The sequence below is a fragment of the Ictidomys tridecemlineatus genome, chromosome 4, assembly GCF_052094955.1.
Source record: "Ictidomys tridecemlineatus isolate mIctTri1 chromosome 4, mIctTri1.hap1, whole genome shotgun sequence".
Classification (NCBI taxonomy): Eukaryota; Metazoa; Chordata; class Mammalia; order Rodentia; family Sciuridae; genus Ictidomys; species Ictidomys tridecemlineatus.
The window spans coordinates 173,280,539-173,307,461 of NC_135480.1; the positions used below are offsets into that span (position 1 = coordinate 173,280,539).

General features: G+C 46.0%; 2 protein-coding genes across 8 annotated transcripts in view; both read right to left on the reverse strand.

Annotated features, from left to right (window-relative positions):
* Window positions 1–2,967: 2,967 nt before the first annotated feature.
* The window catches only part of Spmip6 (sperm microtubule inner protein 6), a 35,535-nt gene continuing 11,579 nt past the window's right edge, over window positions 2,968–26,923 (reverse strand). The window contains exons 2-7 of one of the 4 annotated variants that reach the window (XM_013359041.4): window positions 24,543–24,687; window positions 21,699–21,814; window positions 20,737–20,812; window positions 20,275–20,509; window positions 18,832–18,918; window positions 18,189–18,362 (exon numbers count right to left, since the gene is read on the reverse strand). In XM_013359041.4, the coding sequence (XP_013214495.1) occupies window positions 18,245–18,362; window positions 18,832–18,918; window positions 20,275–20,509; window positions 20,737–20,812; window positions 21,699–21,814; window positions 24,543–24,687 (777 nt within the window). In that variant the 3' untranslated portion in view covers window positions 18,189–18,244. Of the gene's footprint in view, window positions 6,769–15,944; window positions 16,044–18,188; window positions 18,363–18,831; window positions 18,919–20,274; window positions 20,510–20,736; window positions 20,994–21,698; window positions 21,815–24,542; window positions 24,688–26,923 lie in introns of those variants that run through there. The other 3 variants (XR_013438162.1, XM_013359042.4, XM_078047766.1) reach the window with 3 other exon arrangements.
* On the reverse strand, window positions 9,215–17,047 carry Myorg (myogenesis regulating glycosidase). Of its 4 annotated transcripts, none has more exons than XM_040285935.2 (2): window positions 16,948–17,047; window positions 9,215–13,167 (listed from the first exon to the last, which is right to left on the reverse strand). In XM_040285935.2, the coding sequence occupies exon 2, from the start codon at window positions 13,092–13,094 to the stop codon at window positions 10,950–10,952; it is 2,145 nt and encodes a 714-aa protein (XP_040141869.1). In that variant the 5' UTR covers window positions 13,095–13,167; window positions 16,948–17,047; the 3' UTR covers window positions 9,215–10,949. The 4 variants fall into 4 exon arrangements, with proteins under 4 accessions (XP_040141869.1, XP_013214511.1, XP_005326262.1 ...); XM_013359057.4 differs by lacking the exon at window positions 16,948–17,047 and adding an exon at window positions 16,693–16,898; XM_005326205.5 differs by lacking the exon at window positions 16,948–17,047 and adding an exon at window positions 16,655–16,898.

The window sequence follows — 26,923 nt, forward strand, 5'->3', positions numbered from 1 at the left end:
AGGGAAGACTGTTTTAGAATATCTTGCATGGCTTTGGAGTCATGTGTACTTTAATGAATGGGTCTACCATAACTTGTATTATGTGGAGGGTGGGTATGGGCCATTGAATCCAGGCGCACCTAACCGCTGAGCTACATCCCCAGACCTTTTTATTTTTTATTTTGAGACAGGGTCTCAAATAATTGACAAGTAAGCCAGGTGTGGTGACACACATCTGTAATCCCAGCAGCTCAGGAGGCTAAGGCAGGAGGATCGAAAGTTCAAAACCACCCTCAGCAATTTAGCAAGATTCTGTCTCTAAAATTAAAAAGGGCTGAAGGTGTGACTTAGGGTTGAGCATCCCAGGGTTCCAATCCCAGTACCAAAAGAAAAGAAAGAAAAAACATGTTATGAGAAGTGGATAAGGTGAGGACAGAATGGAACTAAGATTGGAATGTGGTAGTGAATAGGCTTTCCCCTCATCATCACTTTGCTTTTGGTCACCCAGGCTTGTTTGATCTGAATTTAGAGACCCCCAAAAGCATCTCAAAGTCCACCTCACTTGCCCCTGCCATACTCTCTCATTTGGTAGAGCTCTACTCTGTTGATGCTGCACTTTGGAGTAGGCCAGGCCTCAGACCTCTGCAGAGTTGTCCCAGCTCAGGAGATAGACTTACATGATGAAAGTTTTCTTCCAGAGGATGGAACAGGTTGAAAGGAAACTGCCATAGGACTGATCACACAGACATACCAAGGACGAAGCAAACTTATTGTCAGGAACTTGACAAGTGCCTCACACAGACAGAAAAGCAGCAACTCCCCTTGAGCAATAATTTTTTTAAGCCAGAGTCATAGCCACACATTAAGGGCGGGTTTAGCTTTGTGATTGAAGGTGAAGAGTGCAGGTGGAGAGCAGGCTTTCAAAACCTTTTTTTTTTTTGGTAGTACTGGGGGTATTAAATCCAGATCTCACATATGCTAGAGGGGCAGGAGGGGCAAGTACACTTCATAAAGTGTCACCAGGTTCTCAAAATTGACTCCTTCTATACACACTCAGGAAATAGGTTAACGTCTGCAGCATAGTTTAAAGACATTGTGGTCAGGTTGCAGCTGTGTGGGGGTGTCAGCTTCTATGTGAGTGGGCTCTTTTAGGAAGGGGGCCAACTTTGCACAGAGTGAGATGTCTGAGAAGAATGGGTCAGCCTGACTTAACTTTCAAATCAGCCCATAGTTCTGCCAACACAGGTCAGCACTGATCAGAAATGGGAGGAGTCCCTTGCTCCAGCCCCTGAGGGAAAGTGCTCCTGGGATTCCAATCAGTTTGTCATCCTTTGGCTCTCAGAGTTCTAAAGCCCAATCCCTCCCAGGCATTGTGTGTAGAGTTTAAGTGGGTTATATGACCAGGGCAAAGAGATTGCTGATCTGGTCATCCTTCTACTCTACAAGGATCTCCCTAAGGGCAACCTTAAGGAATAAGGTGCTGAAAGAGGGTTCTGTTCTGTCCTGAGCTTGGGCAGAAAGTAGAACCACTCATTTCTTCCTACAGGTATCAGAAGGAAAATGCCAGTCCTTCTTAAGATCTCAGTAGAGGTTGACTTGGGAAAGGATCCTAGACAGAGCCACAGTTTGGAAAGCAGAAAACTCTGGCTTGAGTTGCCCCTATTTAAACATTTTATTTATCATTTCTGTGTCTCCTGAAGTCCTGACTCTTTCAAAAATCTTTCCCAGGATTTTCATAAATTTCTGATTTCCATTCCCCTGATGTCTACTTGCCCTTTTTCAAAACTCATCTTGTGGGGCTGGGGATGTGGCTCAAGTGGTAGCGCGCTTGCCTGGTATGCGTGCGACCCAGGGTCGATCCTCAGCACCACATACCAACAAAGATGTTGTGTCCGCCGAGAACTAAAAAATAAATATTAAAAATTCTCTCTCTCAAAAAAAAAACTCATCTTGTACCTTAGAGAGTTGCTCGTTGATTTTTTTTTTTTTTGTACTAGGGATTGAACCCAGAAATGCTTTATCACTGAGCCAGATCCCCAGCCCTTTTTTAAAATTTTATTTTGAGATATGGTCTCACTGAGTTGCTTGGGACCTACATTGCCAATACTGACCTTGAATCCTCCTGCCTCAGCCTCCTGAGTCACTGGGATTAAAGGTGTGCACCACTGTGTTCAGCTGCTTCATTGTTTTTTTGTTTTACTATTTTATTTATTTATTTTCTTGCTGTAATGGGGATTGAACCCAAGATTTTGTGCATGCTAGTTAAGTGCTCTACTATTGAGCTACAATCTCAGTTATTTTTATTATTTGTTTGTTTGTTTGTTTATTTATTTATTGGTACCAGGGATTGAACACATGGGCTGATTTCACTTAAACACTGAGCCACATCCCCAGCCATTTTTAAATTTTTATTCTGAGGAAGGAACTAGCTAAATTGTTTCGGGCTCACTAAGTTGCAGAGGTTGGCTTTGAACTTTTGGTCCTCCTGCTTCAGCCTCCTGAATTGCTGGGATTATAGGCATGTTCCAGCAAACAATGACTTTTAAAACATTTTATTTCTATTTACTGCATATGTAATTAAAAGGTATATTGTGAAAAAATACTCTTGTCCCTCTGAAGAAAAAAAAACTGGTTTGGGTATGAGCAGAAAATGTTCAAAGGCTAGAAAAGTTCATTGTGAGTAGATATTATTTTTAATAGGACTTAAATTACAAAAGAGAGAAGACAGGAGAGAAGGGGTCAAAAAGAAAGTGAAGTTTGTTTCAGATGGAAAAGAACATGCAGGTCATAGTTATTCCTTCCCCCAGTTAGACCAAGTCCTGGGCAGAAACAAACAATGGGTAAAGTATGTTGACTATAAATGTAAAATAATTTCAGGTGACAAAGTTCACCCAGAACTAGAATTCTGTTCTTCTGTTTATTCTGTAAGGATTTAAAAAATTCAATATAATTCATATATAATAAAATTCACCCTTTAAAAGAGTATAATTCAGTGGGTTTTAGTTTATTCACAAGGTTGTACAATTATCACCATCACAATATAATTCTAAAAGATTCTCAACACCTAAAATATAAATTACCACATCCATTAGCAATTATTCTCATTCCACTTCCTTCCAAATCCACCTGTCATTAGTTACCATTATCTTACTTTCTATGATATCTGGATATTTCATATAAATGGAATCATACAGTATGTGACTTTTTGTGTCAGGTTTTTTTTAACTTATCATAATGTTTTCAAAGTTCATCCATATTGTAATATGTATCATTACCACATTCCATTTTTATTGTTATAACAGTTTTGTTGAAATATAATTCATATACCATATAAAATTTATTTTTAAAATTTAATTTAGGGGTTTTTGGTAGTGGGGATTGAACCCAGGAGCACTCTACCACTGAGCTACATTCCCAGCCCTTTTTATTTTTTTATTTTGAGACAGTCTCACTGAGTTAATTCACTAAATTGACAGGCCTCACTAAGTTGCTGAGGCTGCCCTCAAACTAGCAATCCTCCTGCCTCAACCTCTTGCAGCATGCACCACCACACCCAGCTTGATAGTGTCTTTTAAAGCACAGAAGTTTTAAATTTTGATGTTAAAATGGTCTGGTTTTGTTGTTGTTGTTGTTGTTTGGATTGAACCCTACCACAGCCTTGTGCTTGGCAAGCGCTCTACCGCTGAGTTACATCCCCAGCCCTTTGGCCTATTTTATTTCCTTTTGTCGTTTGGTCCTGAGGTGAGGCTGAACATCATGGTGGCAGGAACATGTGGAAAGGTGGATGCTCAGCTCATGTGCACCCAGGAAGTAGAGAGAGAGAGAGAGAGACAAGAGATACAGTATAGTCCCCAAAAAGCATGCCCCCAGAGACCTACTTTCTCCAACCATGGCCCACTTGCCTACAGTTTTCACCTCCTTCTAAAAGTCCATTTAAATTATTAATCCATCAAATTATGAGGTGAGAGCTCTCATGATTCAATCACTTCCCAAAAGACCCACCTCTGGACATTGCTGCATTGGGGATCAAGTCTTCAACACATGGGGCTGAAGATATAGCTCAGTTGGTTGAGTACTTGCCTTGCATGCACAGGGCCCTGGGTTTAATCCCCAGTACCAAAAAAAAAAAAAAAAAATGAGGGGAACATTTTACATTCAAACCATAACATCTAATTTTTTTAATATTTATTTTTTAGTTGTAGTTGAGCACAATGCCTTTATTTTATTTATTTATTTTTTTATGTGGTGCTGAGGATCGAACGCATGCATGCTAGGCAAGTGCTCTACCACTGAGCCACAACTCCAGCCTAACATCTAGTTTTTTTGAGGTAGAAGATTAGACTATGATTTAGGATCTTTCTTATTTTTCTTTACTTTGATATTTTTTGCAAGAATACAATACATTATTATTAACCACAGTCATCATGTTGAAATAGATTCCCAGGAATTTTTTTATCCTAATTAAAACCTTTTGCCCTTTTACCAACGTATCCTTATCCTTCACTTATCCCATTATCAGCCTCTAGCAACCACAATTCTACTCTGCTTCTGAATATGACTTTAATTTTTTTTAAATATTTATTTATTTGTAGACAAACACACAGTATATTTATTTTTATGTGATGCTGAGGATTGAACCCAGTGCCTCACATGCCAGGCAAGCACTCTACCACAGCCCTGACTTTTAAAATTTTTATATAGGGCTGGGGATGTGGCTCAAGCGGTAGCACGCTCGCCTGGCATGCATGCTGCCCGGGTTCGATCCTCAGCACCACATACCAACAAAGATGTTGTGTCCGCCGAGAACTAAAAAATAAATATTAAAAAAAAATTCTCTCTCTCTTTTAAATAAATAAATAAAAATTTTATATATAAATATAATAAGTTGTTTGTCTTTGTGTGCCTGAATATTTCACTTAGCATAATGTCTTCTGGGTTCATTCATGTCACAAATGATAGGATTCTCTTATTTTTAAAGGCTAATGGATATTTTTAAAGGCTAAAGGATATTCCTTTGTGTATGTGTGTGTGTGTATGTGTGTGGGTGTGTGCGTGTTCTTTATCCATTTATCTATTTTGTTAGTCAGCCATGTAGCTGTGACCAAAATACCTGACCAGAACAACTTACAGGAGGAAAAATTTATTTTGGGCTCACAGTTTCAGAGGTTCAGTCCATGATGAGGCTATTCTATTACTTTGGGCCCCAGGGGATAGAATACCATGGCAGGAGGGTGGTAATGGAGAAAACTGCTCACCTCTTAGCAGCCAGAAAACACAGAGAGGAAGGGGAAAGGGCCTCAGGGAAGATGAACCCTTCCAGGGCATGCTCCAGCTCCATCAACTATGCCCCATCCTCCTACAGTTACCATTCAAATTAGGATGGACTGATTTGGTTACAGCTTTTATAATCTAATAATTTTATCTCTGAATATTCCAGCATTAACACAGGAGCTTTTGGAAGACACCTTATATCCAAACCAAAACATCTGTCAATGCACATTTAGATTGATTCCAAATCTTAGCTCTTATGAATAAAGCTTCAATGAACATAGCAGTATAGCCTTGCAGCCTTGACATACTGATTTTATTCCCTTTAGATATATACCCACAAGCAAGGTTGCTGAATCTTTTGGTAGTTCTATTTTTAGTTCTTGGAACCTCCATACTGTTTTCCACAATGTCTCCTTTCTTAGTACAGCTATAAGATTATAGCTGTAAATCTCTCTCAAGTACTGGTTTTAACATATTTTCATTTTAATACATCTCAAAATATTTTCTAATTTCTCTTGCAATTTTAATTGATTGATACTAGGGATTGAACCCAGAAGTGCTTAACCTTTGAATCACATTCCCAGCCCGCCCTCCTTTTTAATATTTCTTTTAGTTATGCATGGATATAATATCTTTATTTTGTTCATTTGTTTTTATGTGGTGCTGAGGGTAAAACCTAGTGCCTCACATCTGAGAGGCAACTTCTCTGCCTACTGAGTCACAATCTCATTTTGAGACAGGATCTTGTTAAGTTGCTTAGGGCCTCACTAAGTCTCACAAAATTGCTGAGGCTGGTCTCAAACTTGCAATCCTCCTGCTTTGGTCTCTTTGAGTTGCTAAGGTTACAGGCACATGCCACCATGCCCAACTGTCCTATGCATTATTAAAAGCCAATATTGTTGTATTATGTGCACAAATATATAACAACAAATCCCACCATTATTTACAACTTCAATACTCCAATTTAAAAAATGTGGAACAAAATGTGGGTATTGAAGCTATGCATTGTAGCACATGATATAATCCCAATTACTCGAGAGACTGAGGCAAGAAGATTGCAAGTTGCAGATCAGTTTCAGCAATTTAGTGAGACCCTCTCTCAAAATAAAATAAAACAAACTGGGGATGTAGCTTAGTGGAAGAATGCTTCCTAGCATGTTTGAGGCCCTGGGTTGGATCCTGAACACACACACACACACACACACACACACACACACACACACACACAGGCGCGGATGCACACACAAAATGTAATGAAGTCTCCAGCTTTTTTGGTTGACTTGTTTGGTTGACAGTTTTTGCTCCATATGTTTTAGAGCTTTTTTGTTTCACCCAACTTTATGCTAAACAAGAACAAGACTAAATCATAATTGATAATAATTGAAGTTCATTAAAAAATGTCACATTGAAAGTTGGTCTTGGTGCTGAGTACCTGTAGTCCCAGCTACTACGGAGGTTGATGCAGGACAATCATGAGTTCAAGGCCAGTTTGGACAACACAGGCAAAATAGTGAAACCCTGTCACAAAAAAAAAAAAAAAAAATAGTGAAACCCTGTCACCAAAAAATAGTGTGTCAAATCATATATGTGCTTATCTTGCTTAAAATCTTATTTATCAGGCTGAGGGTGTAGCTCAGTGGTAGAGCACGTATGTAACATGCACAAAGCCATCTCCAGCATCACAAAACCAAACCAAACCCTTACTTATCATTATATATCAATTTTTTCTTTTAGTTTTTATACACAGATTTTTAATAGAAAATAATTTATTTTGTGCTTTTGATTTTCCTGGGAAACATACAAAAACCACAAGTAAGTATAATAAAATTTTAATATAAACTCAAAGCCTCTCTTCTTCTGAACAAGGGCCATTAAGTCCTAGTCTGACTTTTGTGTCATGCCTGGAGAATGTGAGGCCCATCCAGAATTATTAGTGATGAGAATTAGGGAACCAGGGTGGAGTCCAGGATGGTTATGCCTGAGAAGCTCAGAGGTAAAGCTGTGAGTGGAATGAAAGCATAGTACAATTGAGAGGCCAGTTACAGGCACTGGGGAAGAAAGAGGGAACAACTATCTTAAGTGAAACAGATTATATCCCTGGGCCTGAATGTACTGGAACCAACCATGGTCTGGCTCATAAGAGCTGGGAGGTTTAGAAAGTGACCTATATCTCTTGCAATATCTCAGGTACAAAGATGAATGTGCAGGGAATTAAGCACTTCTTATCCACTGAAGAATGGACTCCTGGTGGATGTTGGCAAAGATGCCTGATACATATTGTGAGAGGTAGTGAAGGTAGGTGGTTCGTCTTAATTTTGAATTTGGTTTCATCTATGAAGGGACAGGGATGAGACCTCAATTTCCTCCTTTAATATGGGGTCCTCCTAGCTCTAAAACATCTCCTTCTGGAAACTTTCTCTAATAACTACCATCCTATTTCACCACCCTTGCCCAAAGAGGCTCCCTCTCAAGTACTACCTATTTCCCCACTACCGACTCCTCCAATGGTGAAGAAGCATCAGATGAACTTATCCCTACCAGAATGGGCTTAAGTTCCCCCCTATTAAGGGCATGGAATAGAAGTTTTAGAAAAACAAAATGCCCTCTTGACCTTCAAAACAATGCCTTATGTCTCCATAGAAAGCACTTGCTTGAATTGAAGACCTAAAGGAATGAATTTATGATGGGAGAATTTCTGTTGAAATTCTTGTGCTGGTATGGGAATCCCAGATAAGGCTTCTGTATTTGAGGAGTACAGGCTGACCTCTCTAGGAATCCAGTCCTTGGCCCAGCTGTTTCTTCTTTTCTACAAGAGGGTTGAAGGGCAGAGCCAGCTCCTGCCGCTGTCCCCTTGAGTTTCTGCTATAGGTACACAGAAGAACCTGCTCCCAGACACCCTCCATCCTGCTTTGCTTTCCACCCCTCCCCCATCCTGCTTGGGACTGTGAAATAGGAACTCGAGAGACTGGACTCCGGAGGGACCTGAGAAGGAAAAACAGCACAAAGATACAGAGCACAAGAGGCACAGTCCCGCTGAGCCAAACAATGGCAGGAAAGGAAGCCACCCAGTAGCCACTGCAGTTTTTCTTCAAGGCTAAGTCTGAACAGACCTCTCCTGGCAAGCATGTTATACAACTATTTCAGAACAGAAGGTAGTATTTCTTCAAATGCTTTTCAAAATAAGTGTGTGTGTGTGTGTGTGAGAGAGAGAGATAGATAGATAGAGAGAGAGAGAGAGAGAGAGAGAGAGAGAAACGACAGAGATGTGAGAAAGATCCAGATCTTTGAAGACTTGAACACCAGAGTTTGGATCCCCACCTACTCTGGACATGATTGAATTTCAGAAAGATTTCCTTGGCTGCTGTGAGAATTGGATTTAAGGGGTTGAGAGTGGAAAGAGTTGGGAGGTCACTGCATAGTCCCCCCTTTCAATTTTGAGGCAGTCAAGGCCAGAGGCTCCCAAGAACACAGGATTGCAGAATGGGAGCCTACGCCCCAGTCCCAGGTTTCCTGCAGTGGTCATTCAATCCCTCCCCATTACTTCTAGGGAAGGAAGCTTCTCATTGCTGCACATCAAATACCCCTCCCAATCAGACATAGGGGAGACCTGTTAAAAGCTCCTTGGAGGAGCTTTGGGACCTCCAGATCCAGATGTGCAGGGAGAGAGACAAACCTAGAATGTATCAGAGTTGCTGGCAAGAATGGGGGACAGATAGGACAAGACTGGAAGGGGCTGGGAACTGTGATCTGGAAGAATTCTTGTGTGTGTGCGTGTGTGTGTGTGCGGGCGTGCACAAGTGCATACATGTACAATACTAGGGATTGAGCCCAGGGTGTTCTGTCACTGAACTGCATAGCCCCTCCCTTTTAATTTTGAGACAGAGTCTCCCTAAATTGCCCACACCAGCTTCAAACTTTGAATCCTCCTGCTCAGAACCCTTTTTATAAGCAAGAAAACAAGAAATATTATAATAGCTACCTTTTATTGAGCACCTACTTTGTGCCAGGCACTTTACATAGTCTGTGCTTATAATTCTCACAATGATCTCAGAGGTAGGCATCATTATCACTTTTTATGTATGAGGAAACTGAGATAAGTTTAAGCAGCTTGTTTAAGATCACACAGCTGATTGATGAGTAAGTGATATAATCGGCACTGGAGATGTGCATCTGTGAAGGACCCAAGGCCTTTGACAGGTATTTTCCACACTAAAAAAATAAAGAGGAGGGGCCAGGGCTGTAGCTCAGTGGCAGAGCACTTGCCTAGCATGCGTGAGGCACTGGGTTCAATCCTCAGCACCATATATGACTGCAAAAAAAAATTTTATTTTTTTAAAGAAAAGAAAGGGGATAGAGAGGTGGGTGAAGGGAAGAATTCTCTAGGGGGTGGGACACTAGTTCTGCTGTCAGAGCTGTTGAGGAAAACTGAGCTCCACTCTGCTTTCCCACATCTCTCCTTTGACAAGCCACTCCTTCCCAACAGTCAGCTACAAAGTCAGGAAAAACTCTGGCTGAGATTTATCTTCTCAAAAAGGAAAAATGACTGAGATGAAAGACCTTACTTATCCTGTATGTGTATTGGCAGGTGTCACTGTGTGCATGCGGCTCCAGTGCCAAAGCATACCACTGCCAGAATAAGAACACTGCTCACTTTTAGGTCACACTCCTGCCACATGTGCAGAGTGAGATACCAAAGGAATAGTTAAAAGAGTTGTTTATTTCCTACCAGAGTCCAGGGAAACCACCTGGGAGGAGGCCAGGTCAACAATCAAAGCCTCAAATTTGCCCCTTGACCCCTTCCTCCAGGCTTATCTAGCTTCAGGGATATTGCGTTTATTCTGTGGATTCAGGGACCCATGGTGTGTGCTATTCTCTCTCTCTCTCTCTCTCTCTCTCACACACACACACAAACACACACACACACACATATATACACACACAGAGTTCTTGAGTTAAGGCACTAAGTGTGGTCTGCATGGCCCTGGAGTCTGTGCCCATCAAGCACTTATAGCCAGTGACTGAGCCCATGTGTGTACACAATGGGTTAGTGCAATATTAGGAGTCTCTTCACAAACAGGGACAAAAGTGGTGACTCTAGGCTAGGCCTTCTGTTCCCTAGGAGGGAACCTCCTGTCTCCTTTTCAATTGTTGAAACACCTGACTCTTCTCCCCAGCTGGAGTAGAACCAAGTCAGCCACAGTTCAGATATGTGCTGTGAACTCAGGGCCTGGCTTCTAACACCAAGAATGTACACTTTCTGAGTGTGGCAGGGAATATTTGGGGGACTTTTAGGAGGACAAAGATGGCCATGAAGGCCAGGATGGAGGGGAGAGGTTTCTCTTTGTGCTTTTAAAACCGGACCATAAGTAACAAACAAACAAACAAACAAAAAAAAAAAAAAAACCAATCTTTCTCCTCTGAGCTCTGACTCCACCTCAGGAAAGAGGTTTTTGTAAACTGGAGTAAGTCTGGAGGTTAAGGGAGCTATTAGGATTGTGCATTGGTGCCAGAGGTTGCTTTGATGTCCCCTGCTTCGGTCCCACCTACAGCAGTTGGCTCCAACACATTTAGTTCAACACCCACATAATGGGTATTACAGAGGTGGAGATCTCCAGAGATGTATGTTCGGATGTGATGGAGTTAAAAATCTGTATGAAAGCTAGGGTTAGAGCTGTGGGGTTCCTGGGCCTTGGGCTGAATCAGGACGCCCAGGTGAAGTAGGCAACCTCGTCCAGGTCGACGGGGTAATCAGTGAGCAGCACTGGCGTCTTGTCGAAAAGCTCGCCCTTGTAGCTGCGCCACTTGCCAGCAGGCAGGTAGACGTCGCGCTCTTGCTTGCCTGGCTCCAACACCGGCGCCACTAGCAGTGTGTCCCCGATAAGGAACTGAGAGTCAATGCGGTGAGCTGTTTCGTCGCCGGGCGCGATCCACCAAAGGGGGCGCACTATGGGGTCGCCAGTGTCCGTGACCTCACCGGCGAGTTCCAGCAACAGTGGTGCCACAAGCGAGGCCCGCAGCGCAGCGAACTTGTGTGCAATGGCCACCACTTCTGCGTCATATTGCCAGGGCGGGATTGAAAACTGCATGGCTGGCATGAAAGCGGCCACCTCCAACCAGCGCACGTAAAGCTCGCGCTCCGGTCCATCTCTGCCGCCAGCTGAGCGCTCAGGGACTGCGTTGCCACCCACCATATCCGGCAGGATGAATGGGTAGCCCAGCATGCTGACGGTGAGCACCGCTGGGATGAGCGAGCGCAGCCCCAAATCATAGCCCCACACCGAGTCGCGGTCCACCAGGCGGAAGAAGCAAGAGATGTTCTGTGACTGGTAGCCCACACGGACCTCGGCCAGTGAGAAGAAAGGCAGAGCCATTTCAGTGTAGCGCCGGCTCCACACGCTGGGGTCAGGCAGCGATCTATAGGTGCTAAAGTCGCGCGGCAGGTAGCTGACTTCACCCGCGTCGAATTTAAAGGAGGCCACAGCGTAGCGCGAACGCAGGCGTCTCAGGTGTCCCTGAAACCAGTCGCGGGCCTCTGGGCGCGTGAAGTCGAGCACCGCGCCAATGCCATTCCACCATCGCACAAGCGCTGGCAGCCTGCCTGTGGGTTCGCGCACGAACAGCTCACGCTCCACGCCCTCGCCAAAACGTGAGGAGTTGTAGTTGACAAATGGGTGCACCCAGAGTGTGACACGGAAGCCAGCGTCTCGCAGGCGGCGGAACATGTCACTGGCGTTGGGGAATTTGGCCTCGTCGAATTCGAAGTCGCCGTAGGCCGGTGTGTACATGTCGTCAATTTCCAGGTGGCTGCTATTGAAGCGGTGCTGGCGGATCTGCTGAGCAAAACGCAGCACCTTATCCTGGTCCACAGCACGCCCATAGAGCGCCCACGTGGACCAGATAGGGTCTCTGAAGGCCTCGGGCGCTGGCACCCTCGATGGTTTGTTGAAGTAACGCCGCACCATGTACTTGTGGATGGAAGTGACGTCTGAGCCGACGCATACCCTGTAGCTGAGCTCTGGTGCTGCGGTGCGTCCGGCAGGCGATTTGTAAGGCGTGTCGTGGTAGCGTGCCTGGAGCCGCATCGAACGCTCCGTGCTATTCCAGCCCAGGTGGAAAGGCACCGAGTCGTTGACTTTGATGGCAGCTGCGCGAGATGATAGCCAATAGCGCTCAAGTATGCCCCCAAATGCGGCGTCAGAAGAGTAGACATCGCTAGTGACAAATGGCTGCGGCTCCAGATGGCCGTCCAGACGGATGGGCCAGTGTTGCGTCCTCATCTCAGCACCTCCATACCAATGAGCAGCCTCATCGCCCAGGAACATGGCATGCTCTACCGCACGTCCCGGGGCTGCTTCCTCCCAGCGCACGCGATAGCACATGACGGTGTCCTTGGGCCTCACAGTCTGGATGAAGAAGTGTAGTGGGCGCCCATCCGCCGTGCGAGAGCAGCCAAGCAGGGCGCCATCGCGGCTGCAGGAGTCGAGGTCCAGTGCTCCAGAACGGAAGGCTAAACGGAAGACTTGCTCGCCCTTCTGGTTTCGGATGGAGAAGCCGCCACGGTTGAGGTCTAGCAGCTCTGCGCGAAGGCGTTCTGCTTTGCGTAAGGAAGCGCTATAGTAGCACCAGGCCACTACTGCGGCCAACACCAGCAGCAGCCCCAGCACCGCGGAGCCCAGTAGTGGCCTCAATTCTTTGGACGGCTTGGGCTTGGAGGGAGAGAAGTTGTCGGGCAGGAAAGTGTACATGGCCGTTGCTTCGACAGCCTCAGAGCTTTTATGGCCTGTGTGGTGACTAGGGCGGCGGCGGGGGTAGGCCTGGCTCTTCTCTTGAAGGTTCTGGGGCATCAGCCTCCAGCTAAGGAAGGAGCTGGTAGTTGGTCCACTTGACCAAGCCCATCTGAACCTCACCTGTAGGACTCTGAAAGCGGGGGAGGGGAGTAGGGAGGAGGGTAATAGGGAGGGAGGGAGTGGGAGAGGGAAAGAGGGGGAGGGAGAGAGAGAGAGGAGACTGAGCTTTCTCATTCCATAATATTTTCATTTGCTGTGGCACAATGGGTACTAGAGATGTACTGAAACCTAAGGTCTTGATGAGTAGAAAAGATGACACCAGGACAGTCTGCCTGGGTCCTACCTGTCCTTTCTCATGGGCTCTAAGTTCTTGACAAAATGAGTCAGGACTCTGAATGGGGAGAATCATGTAATTGGCAGATAGCATGCTTCCCCTTTTTCCTGATGGAGAAACAAACCCAGAAAGGGTCAGGGTGCTGTCCTAGACCACTGGATAAGTCAGGACTACTGGGTGACACATGGAGCAATTCAGGTTTAAGAGGGATGGAAATGGAGAGAGTCTTGTCTCCCAAAGGCAAGGCCATAGTAAGAGAGGGGGATGGTCCAGCCAGTTCCTTGAGAATCCCCATATCAGGAATTCAAACCAGAGGTGCTTTACCACTGAGCTGCACCCCTAACCCATTTATTTATTTATTTTTGAGGCAGGATCTCACTAAGTTACTCAGGCTGACCTTGAGCTTGCAATCCTCCTGCCTCAGCAGACCCAATAATTGGGATTACAGGGGTAAGCCACTGCACCAGCTCCTTGAGAGTTTTAACAGGGCAGTAGGATAGCTTCCCTGTACCCAGAGGGGAAAGGAGGAAGAGGAGACCCCTCAGGCATGGAATTTTATCTTGAGTTAGAAGCCAGATGACATTTTGAAATTAAAGAAGATAGTCCAAAACCAGACTCAATCCCAAGGCCTGGTTTAAAGGGAGGCAGGGGTTAGTGCTGGGGTCAGGATATGCCTTCTAAAATCAGTTCCTTTGCCATCAAACCCCACCTAGTTCTGAATCATTAACCAACATTCCATTTCTCTGCCTACCTTCTTTCTTTGCTGCAAACATAACATCTGTGCATCACCTGCTTCCTAACTTTATCTCTACCACTTACCCTCTGTACTGCTGTCCCTGCCCTAGTTTGGATACTGTCACTTCTCCCCTATACTATTGCAACACTTCTCCAGTAGGTCTCCCTGCCCCCAACTTCTTTTCCTCTAGTGTCTTCTGCTCACAACAACTAAAGTGATCTAAAGCACTTATCAAACCACATCTGTGCTTACTTCAAGAGACGCTCATGGTAAAATTCAGATCTGCAAGCTTTGAAATCAAGGTTCAAGACATTCCTTAGCTACCTTTCTGATTCTATCTCCAGCCAGGCCTGTCCAGTGACTTATCAAAGTGCATTCTCTCAATCTAAATTTTTTCAGGCCACCTGCTTCAGAAGATTTCACACTCAGCCTGGTAACTCTCCTTCACCTACAAGCTCTCTAGTGATCAGACTGACCACCACACATATAAAATTTCACATACTATATGGTGAACATCTGGATATGATTATAGAGAAATACAGGCTTGAGGGAAAGTTTCTGTCTGAATCCGCTGCTCAAGGTCAATGATTCTTTCTGTTTCCAACCCTCAGGGCAGAGTTCAATAAAGAAACACCACCATACAGGCAGATACACTGACAGCTAGCTGGCTGCCTAGCTGCTCCAGCTGGGGTGATGAAGAGATGGAGACTGGCAAACAGTAATTAGCCTCCTTCCAGATGCCAGTATCTGTGTCTGTCTCCAGTGACTTCCAAGGAAATGCTGGAACTACTCAGATTCTTTAACTCTTTTAGCTTCCCCTCACAGAAATATCAAGAATGCCAGGTGCTGATCAGAATATTGATCATAGATGTCAATACACAGCGCCTTCCATACCCTTCCCTCAAGTTGCTCCCTCCCCCTAATTCCCTAAATTTTTCAGTCTCCCTGGTCTAGAACAGCCTCTTTCACTTCCTCTAAGCACACACAACTTAGTTTTGCTCCTCACTTCCTATAAGTACAGGTTAGAAAAGTCCTCCTGGAAAATGCATGCAGTTGCCTTTTCTGACATGCTCAAAGTTGAGCAGAATCCCAAGAAGGCTTTAGAGGACCAGTCCATATTTGCTATATTCATTCATTTAAGACAATAATGACTTCATTTCTGGGCTCTAAGGGAATAGGTGAGAGGCTTCATATCTAAATAGGACAGAGACGTCCTCATCCTCAAAACTTTATATTATCAGCCTGATTTCATGACTCTTGGAGGTATAAAGAGCCTGCCCACCTTAGTGACCTCAAATGCCTCAAAAGTCATTTCTAACACTTGGGTTCTGAGAATCTTAACTTTTTGAATCCTAAAGTTTTTTGATGCAGGGTCAGGTGGCCCAAGCCTGTAATCCCAGCCAATGGGGACTGAGACAGGAGGATTCCAAGTTCCATGCCAGCTTCAGCAACTTAGCAAGGCCTTCAGCAACTTAGTGAGACCCTGTCTTAAAGTAAAAAATAAGAAGGGTGAGGGTGTATGTAGCTTAGTAGTAAAACTATCCTGGCTTAAATCCCCAGTAAAAATAAATAAATACATAAATAAATAATTTTGTCTTCATTGATGACAGGCAGGAGCCAACTGACCTAGGCACCCATTCTGCTGGGCACCATTCTGGTCTCCCTATGGAATGGCAGAGGTAGGTTAGTGTCCATTTTACAGATGAGGAAACAGTGGCTCAAAGAGACAAAGGGGCTTGTCTGAAGTCACCCAGGCAATAAGTCTGCTTCCAAATTCCTACCTCCACTCTCCACAGCATATTTTGGGAGATGGGAGAAAATGGTCTGATTTGGTTACCTGAAATGCACAGCAGGCTTCCATCAGATGGGAATGGGCATGGTGAGGCGTCTTTTAAAGGTTGGTGCTCTGGATTGCTCTGGGCCAACCAGAAAGATTCTAAAGGTGGGAAAGGGACAATTTTTCTTTGAAAGGAGCCATTTTAATGATATCTGGTACCAGGGCTGTGGGGTAGGAACTCTGTGGTTCGGGTGCGAAGTCATTAGAGGACCCCTGTAATCTGCCGCCTCCACCATCTGGCCAATGGTGAACCACAGGCTAATGCTAAGCAAGTGGGGTTTGCCGGTCGGGCCTTCTTGGGTCTTTTCCCACTTGACATTCAACCGCAGTCTTGGCTTCCAGCCCCTGGTCTGGTCTGAGGGAGAGAGCCCAGCTTGGCTCAACTGAGTGGGGGCCATTTCAGAGACGTTTGTTGGGGGATGGGGCGGGTGGAAATGTCAAAGGCAACTCGATCCGGCCCATCTCCCTCCACTGCAGGATCCGTAAGGATCGAGTGACTGCACTTACACAGCCTGGAATACTCCACACCCACTCTCAGCGCCCCACCGCAATTTCATTATTCAAAGGGGCAGACGGAGGTCATGGGACCTGCCGTCTGTTAGGAACCTTGGACTCCTAACAAGGAGGTGCCCAGGTGTCCAGGATCGCTCCACCTACTCTTCTTTAAGAGCGAAAGTTCAGAAATAGTGCTCCCTCAGCAGTCCCCCTACCCGCATCGTCCCGAGGTCCTTCTGCTGGATTCACTCACGGCTGTGGCCTCTGGGTAAAGGTGGGAGTGAAAGAATCCTTCTGCAGACAGCCCCTCCACGCTAGCAGGAATTGAGCTGCCACCCCGCCGCGCTGGGCGCAGCCTCGCTGGGCTCAGTTGAGTCCCTCCTCGGGCCCCGCCCTCGGACTACTCCGCCACGCCCCAGTCGTCCAATCTCTCTTGGGCCTCGGGCTCCAGCCCCGCCCTTAGTGCCCCACACTTCCCCCATATTTTCAAGAGGACCTGAAGCCTCACCCTTTAGCCTCCACCTTCACGCCCGCAGCTCTACTCTAAGCCCCTGGCATCTCAGGCCCGCCTCCAGCTGGAGTGCCTCCGGGCTCGTTCTTGGGCTTGAGGACCCGCCCTTTCTGGGCCATTTCTTACCCTCGAGCGGGCGGGTCTTTGCCCCAGGCCTATTGGGTAATGTAGTTCTGAAGAATGTTGGGGTTCTTGCACCTCCAGGCTAGGTTTGGGATAATTATGAGAGTGAGAAAATAAGCTTCGACATAAAGGGGCAGGGCTGGCCTTTGGGTTCAGTCCCCTCCAGGTTTGGGGAGGCTGTACCTGTATAACGCTCTCAGTTTTCTCATATGGAAAAAGAAGTAGCGCAATATTGGGAAGATGTCAGCTCCCACTGCAGGATAATTCCCATCAAGGGCCCCAAGGACAGGGCTTGTAGTTCACACAGCCAGTGGCCTAAACTTTCGGTTCTCATTGGACCGGATCAGTGGTGTCCAAGATCAGGGACTGAGAAGACCGGTTTCTGCTCAGTTATTTTACCAAGTCTCTCTGTCACCTTCCCACCCTAGTTATTTATAGGGTCAGCTGCTCCTCCTAGTGATAGACAGCCTCCTTTAGTTAAATGTCTGTGCTTTGGAGAGGTGGGAGTGCCCCACCATACCCCTTCTCCTGGAGTGAAGGATGGTGCAAGACTCTGAGATATCATCTCTTTGAGAGAAAGGAAAATACTGAAGATTCTGGTGATTCACTCCACCCCTTGCTCCTCGAGGGACTAGAAACCGGTCTTGAAATTATTTGAAATTTCTTGGTTATGATATCCTCCAAAATTATGTTTTAGACCCTTGGACTTGTGTTGGGGAGGGCAGCAAGGGTGTTTGAGATGACTTTTGGGAAGCTGTAATGGAGACTCCAGGAGCAGGGAGCAAGTGTTTTTGAGTGTAGGGATACAGCTTTTACTGTGGAAAGGAGGATTCTGTTCCTCTGAGATACAGGCTGGCATCTAAGTTTGGGGCATATTGAGGAGCTGTCGACTGGAGGGTTTTTGTGGGGGTGAGAAGTAGATGGATCCTCCCTGCCTGGTTAGATGGACCCATTAGTTTGGGTTCTGGGGTGGAGGGGAAGGGGACACCAGCTAATAGGGTAACTTATGTGTCAGAAATACTGAGATGGGAGTAGGGAGGGTTCAAGGATGGGCAATTTTGAGAAACTGATTCCTTACTTTCAGATCCTGTTGGGTAAGGACACAAGAGGCAGCATTTGGGGTGGAGAGTTTATTTATTGCTCCATCCCATTGACCTGGCCAGCCCAGACTCTACCAGCAAGGGTAGTCGCAATAGTAGTTAGGATAGGTCTCAGACACAAACTCAGGGTGGACAATATAGTTGTTTCTCTGGGGACCACCGGTCTTCTTGAAGTGACTTGTGTCCCATCTGTAGGGAGAGATGGACCAGCTCTTCTGGACCTTCATATATCAAGGTGAACTTCTGACTCTAATTCTCAATGATAACCTTACCCCAATATTTTACTTCTAGCACTGACCCTGGGCTCCAACCAGACCCACATTGGCCTCCTGACCTCAGGTTCTACTGTTAAGTTTCTGAAACCCCCTACATTCCTAAGACTTCTTCTTCTATGTAAAGCCTCGAACGCAATGCCCTTGACTCTCAACCCACTGCCAACTATAATCCCTCAATTCTGGCCTTGCTCTCTCCTAGGGTCCTTTATCTCTTGCCAGCTTTGGTTTCCCCATGGCACTAGCTCCTCCTGGTGGCATCTTCCTGTCGTTGCATCACATCGGGCAATTTCCACGCCAACTAGTCCCCTCCCCCGACCTCCACGACACTAAGGGAACAGTCTCCAGTGCGCATGTGTAAATGAATGTGTGCGCTTCAGACTTACCTAAGGTTCGGACAAGGGTAGAAAGACGGCGGGGGAGTTGTAACAACACATTGCATTCCGGGCCGGTGGTCGTAGGGCGAAACACCCCTGGAGGAGGAAGCAGTGGCAGGGAGGAATTGGGCCTTTTGATACTCTGGTATCCCCAAAGTCCAGGCCAGCACCTGGGAGACGCTTTAGGTGTCAGTCCTACCGCGGGGATCCTCCCCTCCTTCTTTCTTGTTCTTCAAGACCCTACAGCGGCACCGCTTCTGGGAAGCCCTCTGAAAGTCCCCTCCTCTCAAGGCCTCTTTTCTGCCACTCAGGGTGGGCACTGATGGAGCACGCGGGATTCTGGGGTGGGTTGGTCAGTCATTGAGGGACTGGGAGCCTCCAAGTCCCTGCAGAGGGACAGCAGTTTTCCCAGCACGATGGAAGAGGCAGCTTTTCTGAGCCTCCTAGAGGTTTAGGCTTTTTTCCACACCTCCTGGTATCTCCCAGCCTCAGCTCCTTTGTTTGGCACAGGGAATTAAACCCAAGGCCTTGCACATGCTAAGCAAGTGTTCTACCATTAGGCTACTTCCACAACCCTCATTATTTTTTATTTTGAGACTAATAAATTCGCTAAATTGCCCAGATTGGCCTCTGACTCCGAGTCGCTGAAATTACTGTTGTAAGCCACAAAGCCCCGCCTCTGTACCTTTTTGAAGACTTGGCCCCAGTCTCGCAAAATGAATCAGGCTCTCTTGCCTTGGGAATCACCCAGGAGTTGGGGATAGGGCTCAGGACTCTCTCTGCACAGCTTTCTAAACTGCCACAGATTAAGAGTTTGCTGATTACAGGTCGAATACTGTGCTGTTTCAGTCTGGAAGCGGTCTGTGCCCTGGAGCCTTTCCTTAGAAGTAACATGCATCTCTATTCCCAGAGGTGGTGAGGGACTATGAAGAGGCCAAGTCTGCTCTAGTGGGGCGGTTATTTCTTTGCTCACTTAGCCCCCAGCAGTGACCCCACTCTTTACTGACGGTGACCCAAGACCCAGGAAGACATTTTGCAGGCTAGAACCTGGGTCTGGAGGGCCAGGTAGGTGACCAAGTAGGGGGCAGGGCTAGCTTGTGTGGAAAGCGGATGGGACTGATATGCAGGATTTCGAATCCTCAAAACACCCTTCTGCAGGACCTCCTGAGAACCTGAGAGGCACCAGGTTGATCTGACCGCAGTTCTGGAGGGACAGGGTCGGACATTTGGGGAAACCTTTCATGAAGTTTCTCTGCCTCAGCTGTTCACTTACTTCCTGGGGCCCTATAAAACGAGAGAGCCCGGCTACAGGCCGGCGGGGGGGCTGGCGCGGAGTCTGGACTGGGTTAGAAATATGGTGGGATGCAGCGCGTGCAGCTAGGTTTTGCCGGACTCCGCGGCCAGGCTCGTTTGGGGGCGGAGTCCGGCCGAGGTGGGCAGAGCCCTGCGAACCTTACACTCGGAAGCTCCGGGCACACAGGCCGCAGGCGGCGATCGGTGCAAGGGTCCCCAACGGAGTAGCAGTTCAATCCACGCAGACAGTAGTGGCGGCCGGAGCAAGCACTTCGGTAACCTTGGTAAGGCAGGCGGCCTGGGAGCGGATCCAGGCACCCGCAACGGGGAGTGATCTGAGGCAGCGGCTGTTTCCGAGACAGCGAGTTTAGCATGTTCACCACCACTTCGCGCTCTTCGCCCGCGGGTCCACAGCCCAGGAGACCCAAAGACAGACACAGGGATGAGAAAAGGCAGGGCCAGAAACAGGGAGAGGCAGAAATAAAAATGAACAAATAGACACAGTTACACCTTCTTCAGGATCCTCGGCCTCTGCTGTCCCCCAGATCCCCGTTCGGCCCCCTTTCGGTCTCCCCCTTCCCTCTCAATAAACATTCTCTCCACACTGCCACCACCCTTTACCATAAGCATTGAGGCGCTCCGGCTTAGAGGGGCACTCCAACGGCATTCCTCGAACTACAGTCTCCATCCCAGCCTCCTGGAAATGACACACATGCTACCTAAGGCTGTGACCCGGAAGAAATGTTTGCTTCTGGGGACCCTCTCAGAACACCTAGACCTGTTGCCAGGCTGAGCCTTTCCCTGCGGTCAGCAGCTCCCCTAACTTTCCAGGGTGTATGGGGTTGTAGCTGGGCAACGCATTTACTCCGCCTGAGGGGGCGGGGCTAGGGTGAGAGGATGTGGATGGAGGAGGGGTTTTGGCCTGGGCCTCTGCAATCTTGCCTTAAATTTTACTACTGGTTGTCTAGTTGTGCCTGGCTGTCTAATAGAGGACTTTCAATAATACTTTCTCATCAGAATCGCCTGGGGGAACTTTTGAAAAGTTCTGATTCTTGAGGAAGTTCTAATTCAAAATGTTCGCTCTGCCCTTGGGTCATCTTACATTTCTGCCAGCCACCTGGGCCTTTGGTGGGATTTCCTCCTACCTCCTGGGGAGAGTCTCCTATGTTTGCACTGCAACTGAGTAGCCTTGCTATCCTGCTGTTTGCTCACATCACAAGGGAGGGGGAGGTGGGTCAGGAAGATCCAGCTTATTATTGACTCCTGGGTCAGCCCCTGTGTCACAGTGGCCAGATCGGGTGTGGATGGATCAGTTGGTAAGCTTGGAGAAGGTAGCATGCCAAGAATGCACACCAGTCATGTCCCTACCGTGCCTGATCAGAGATTGGAACCCAGCTCCAGGTTCCCTTTTCAGTTAAAAAATACAAACCCTAGTTTCACAGTTGTGGAATAGCTCTGGTGTGTTGTTGGTGGGAAAGGAATGAGGAACTAATGATGAAATATCAGTCACCATGGGTTGGGAGGTGGTGTGTGTGTGTGTGTGTGTCCCAAACCCAGACATTTGTGGTGGGCATAGTAGGTACCTTAGGCAGTCGGGGAAGGCAGGTGGTATACTTATTCCAGTAGGCACAGTTGTAAGGTTCTGTCCTCCATGTGCTGCACCGGTCATTGTCCATGTAGCTCGAGAGGCATTTGTCTTCTTCATGGGGGTGGGGGGGATGGAGTTGTCAGTGTTCAGTGTTATTCCTTACTCCACTAAGGATCAGCCCCCTGTCTAAGTTCCTTTTCTGATCTCCAGCAATAAGCTGATCCTTACTTACATTCTTCAGGTCAGTCCCAAGCCCATCCTGTCCTCATTTGTCATTTTATTTATTTTTTAATTGTCAATGGACCTTTATTTTATTAATTTATTTATATGTGGTGCTGAGAATCAAACCCAGTGCCTCACACATGCTAGGCAAGAACTCTACCACTGAGCCGCAACCCCAGTTCTCATTTGTCTTTTGACATTGAGATGAAGCCCATGTCCCACATAAGACAAGCTTCTGCATGTCCATTGTGCTAATCATTCTTTGTCCTGATATTTTCTTTTAATGAGCCAGCCTGGAAATGGGGACTCCTCCCATCCAAGCTTCAAGATATGTCTATTCTTTTTCCTTAAAATTGCTGAAATCTATCCCCTCTTCTAGCCCTTCTCCCATGATTTCACTTCCTTATCTCTATAGTACCTTAACCTAGAGGTAATACATAAAGTCATGCTTAACAGAATGGATTGCCTGGATTCAAATTTCAGTTCTGTTAATTATTTGTTAATGTGTGAGATTGACCAAATTAATTTTCCTGTTTTCTCAACTTCAGATGGGGTGAAAATATATCATAGGGTTGTTATGAGGTTTAAATGAGTTAACCTATGTAAAACTTTTCTTTTCTATTTTTTTTTTCTATATGGAGAACTGAACCCAGGGCCTTGTACATGTCAGGCAAGTGCTCTACCACTGAGGACCATTAACAGCCCCTACATAAAACATTTAGAACAATGCCTGGCATCTAAACAAGCTATTATGATTAACCCACTGATCTCCTTCCCTAATTTTTGAAAACCTATAGTCCAACCTCAACATAGAAACTGTAAAATGAAAATTTGACCAAGACCCTTCCCTAGTTGTTTTAGCACTTTAACACTGTTCTTATCTATCACCTAAGCCTGACCTACAAGATCCTCTGTGATTCATTCCCCAACAGTGATAGACAGGAATGAAGAAGTCCTAGAGGGAGAGGAGGTGGGTGAGGAGAGGGTGTGGCCAATTGGGATTTGGAATTCTGAGTTGGTGGGTTAGACATAATGAGTTTGAGGTGCTTGGGCACATCCAGGTAAAGTTGAGAGGCATTCTCGGGAGAAGTCAAGACTGGAAATACAAATGTGGAACTACCAGTAATTACAGCTATGGATTAGATAACCTGGCATTGGGGGAGGAGCAAGGAGAGAAAAGAACTCTCAATAGCACCCTGAAGGACCCCATGTTTCCATAGTGTATACACAAGAGACCTAGGAAAGTGAGGCATCAGAGAAGCCAATTGTGGAAGTAATTTCAAGAAGCAAAGAGTGGTCAGAAGAGTGAAGTGCTTAGGGTGGGTCTCAGAGGGTACATTGAAATCCCATGATTTTGGGCTGGGGATGTGGCTCAAGCGGTAGCGCGCTCGCCTGGCATGCGTGCAGCCCGGGTTCGATCCTCAGCACCACATACCAACAAAGATATTGTGTCCACCGAGAACTAAAAAATAAATATTAAAAAATTAAAAAAAAAAAAAAAAAGAAATCCCATGATTTAGAAGTTAGATAAACACGAGTGCAATTTTAATGTTTGAGTGTAGGAAATGTGAATTCTTTTTTTTTTTTTTTAATATTTATTTTTTAGTTCTCGGCGGACACAACATCTTTGTTGGTATGTGGTGCTGAGGATCGAACTCGGGCCGCACGCATGCCAGGCAAGCGCGCTACCACTTGAGCCACATCCCCAGCCCCGGAAATGTGAATTCTTAATTTCAATTGGGAATTAGCAATTAACTAGGAAAACTGGTACCTCTGAAGCCCCTTAGCAAAGAAGGAACAGATATGAATTAGAGAAGATTATTGACCTCTTTTGGATTGGACTGGGAGACAGATCATAAACACGCAAAGCGGAAAGATAATTTCTCATTTAGGGGTAAATGAAGGGTGAGGAAGTACAGACAAAGAATATTGACTATGTTTCTGGGAATTTTGGCTGTGAAGGATAGAAACGAGAATTTTTATGCAGGAAAAATTAGAAAATGTTACGGGTTCAAGGAAAGAGATAGTGGGTGCAGGAAAAATGGAGAGAATGGATGGAGCAGTGTTGCTAAGAAGATGTGAGGTGAGCTGGATGCAGTGTCGCACATCTGTAATCCTAGAGGCTCAGGAGGCTGCAATGGGAGGATTATGAGTTCAAAGCCATCCTCAGCAACAGCAAGGCACTAAGCAACTCACAACTCAGTGACACCCTGTCTCTAAATAAAATACAAAATAGGGCTGGGGATGTGGATCAATGGTTGAGTGCCTCTGAGTTCAATCTCTGGTATCCCTCCCCCCTAAAAAAAAAATGATGGGAGAAGATGGCATCTGAATACTTTGAGGAGGTTGTGTGGTAGAGGTTAATATTCTCTCCATCTCTGTAAGGATTAGAATCCAGGGCTTTTCCAGTTGTGTTTTTTTTTTTTTTTCTTTTTTCTCCTTTTCCAGAGAGAAAAATTCCAAAAAGCAAAGAGGCCTGGTCAGGACAGGTGATTGGGAGTTAAGTTGGATTTGTTGTTAATTAGGGAACAGGTATAGGTCATGGGTGGAATTCAGGTTGGGGGTCACTGTTGGGGTTTCTTCTGGGGTCAGAGTAGAGTGAAAAGTGGGGCCCTACCTTCCTCTTGAGACAGCCAGTACTTCTCAGGAAAGTAAGGATGACCTGATATGGAACTTTTATAGCCATAGTCTTGGGTAGCACATTTGATCATCTTCTGCAGGGCTTCAGGGTCCACATGGCGCTCCATAGTCTGAGTCAGACCCTGGGTAAGGGGAGAGAAGAGAAGTGGCTAGGTGTATAGAGACCCTCTGGGGCCTTGCTAGACCTAGATCCAACCCTTTTTGATTCGGCTCTGGTAGTACCCAATCTTCTCTATGCCAGTCTTTATTCCTTGGCACAGTTTCTTGTTTGAATTATTCCCTCCCCCTCCTCCCCATCTGAGGTTAGGGCTTGGAGCCAGGTTTTTGCTCCTAGTCAGAGTAATTTTCTGACCTTTCATTTCTGTAATTTCCTGACTGCCAGCTCTTGAAGGTCAGAGCTGAATGTTCCTGTTCTCTTTCTTCTGGACTATGTGCTACCTGGGAACAGGACCTGAGTCTCTTCCAATAGGGCCAGTAGGCCTCTGGAGAATTGAGAAATGCTGTATGTCCTTATACAGGTTTCTTGGACAGGGAGGGCTCTCTGAGAATCTTGCATCATAAATGGGCTGAAGGGTGGGGTTGGTGGGATGTCTCTTTTAAAATTTAATTCCTTGTCTCTGACCAACTCTGATTCTGCTGTGACATTGATCATGACTCAGTATTGACCTTGACACTTCCTCTGCCCTCATTCTCATCCTACCTTGATCTTTTTCCTATTCTTGGTCTGAGCCCTAGTTCTCTCTGCTTCTTGATGTTCTCCTAATCTCAGCCCATCATTCCTGATTGGGCTAGATCTGTAGAAACTCAGATTAAGACCTCCCTTTGGGGGTCCCTTGTCCTTAGCTGAGGGCAGAATGTAAGATTTGGGTCCACAGGTCTTTGTAGGTAGCTAGTCTGAAAAGTCAGCTGTGTCACAAGTATAGGACACCCAGCAAAGTCAGGGAGGGCTTCCATACAATGGACCACTACCCAATGGGTGCTGGGATAGTGACACTACTACCAACTCCTCCTGCTCTTTATGGTTTTAAGGGCAGAGGCTTCCTTTTCCTTGGCTAGGGCTTCGATCTGGTGGTTTTCAGACCTTCGATCAACCTGGAAAACCCCTCAGCTCAGGGGCTTCTGGGATCATCTGTGCTCAGCTGACATTGTGGGGTTTTTTATTGTTGTTGTTTTTGGGGGGCAATATTAGGGATTAAACCCAGGAGATCTTTACACTGAACTAACATCCCTAGCCATTTTTAACTTTAATTTTGAGACATGGTCTCACTAAGTTGCTGAGGCCTTGAATTTGTGATCCTCCTGCCTCAGTCTTCTGAGTAGCTGGGATTACATGTATGCACCACTGTTCCTGGCTGAGTTTCCACTGTTTTGGGGGTGGATCCAGCACAGTCACATTCCTGTGTAGGTGGAGGGCAAAATATGGGAGACATAAATGCAGAGATCCAATGATTTAGCACTTCACTGAACCTTACCCATATACACCTATCCCTATGCACTCAGACATAGACACACTCACAAATACAAAAACAGTTATTTAGAAGAACTCATAGACATCATCAATTTTTTTGTTAGAGGCTTTCCTCAAAGTTCTGCAGTCTTTACTTATGTTTACATGTAGCAGAGTAAAAGAGCTTATCAAAGGTTTGGAACTGTGGGTGGGCTTTGTCAACTGTATGCATCACCATGGGATGATGTAGCTGAACTGTTTTTAAAAATTCCAATGCAGTGTCTGTATGTCTTTCATTTTGGACTGAGAAGAGTCTTCAGAACATACTTCTTCAATCTTTGGCCTAAGGGCAATAACCAAGCTGCCAGTGTTCTGAGAACCTAGGTAGAAGAGGGCTGCTGGGGCTTTAGCATTCAGTATAAGGAGTTTTACCTGCTTTTAAGTGTGGTACTCTGTCCTCAACTTGTATTCCCAGTGTTGAGATCCTTGCCAAAAATAAGCCTGTGACTTTTGCAGAGACAGAGGCAGGCAGTTACCCTTTGGCATGGAATAGAAGCGTGGATTAGTGGGTCTAACTGCTTCTTAAAGGCTTTCAAATAATCCTTGCTTTAGCCTTGTTCTTGTCCCATCTTCAGTTCCAGAGAGGCCTAGGATTACCAATTCCTGAGGCTTTTGGAAATTCTGCAGTTTTAAATTGAATTATGTCTGGGGTTTCCTATTGCTGGCTTTGGATTCAGCTTTCTCAGATCTGCTAAACCAGTTACTATTTATCTACCATACTTTCATCTTCCAAAATTTTCTTGCCATTATTCTTTCTTTCTCACCATCCTTGTGACTTTATGTTGTAAACATCCATTTTACTATAGTTTTAGAGAGTGTTTCAGGAAGGAGTTAAAACACATGTGTGTTCA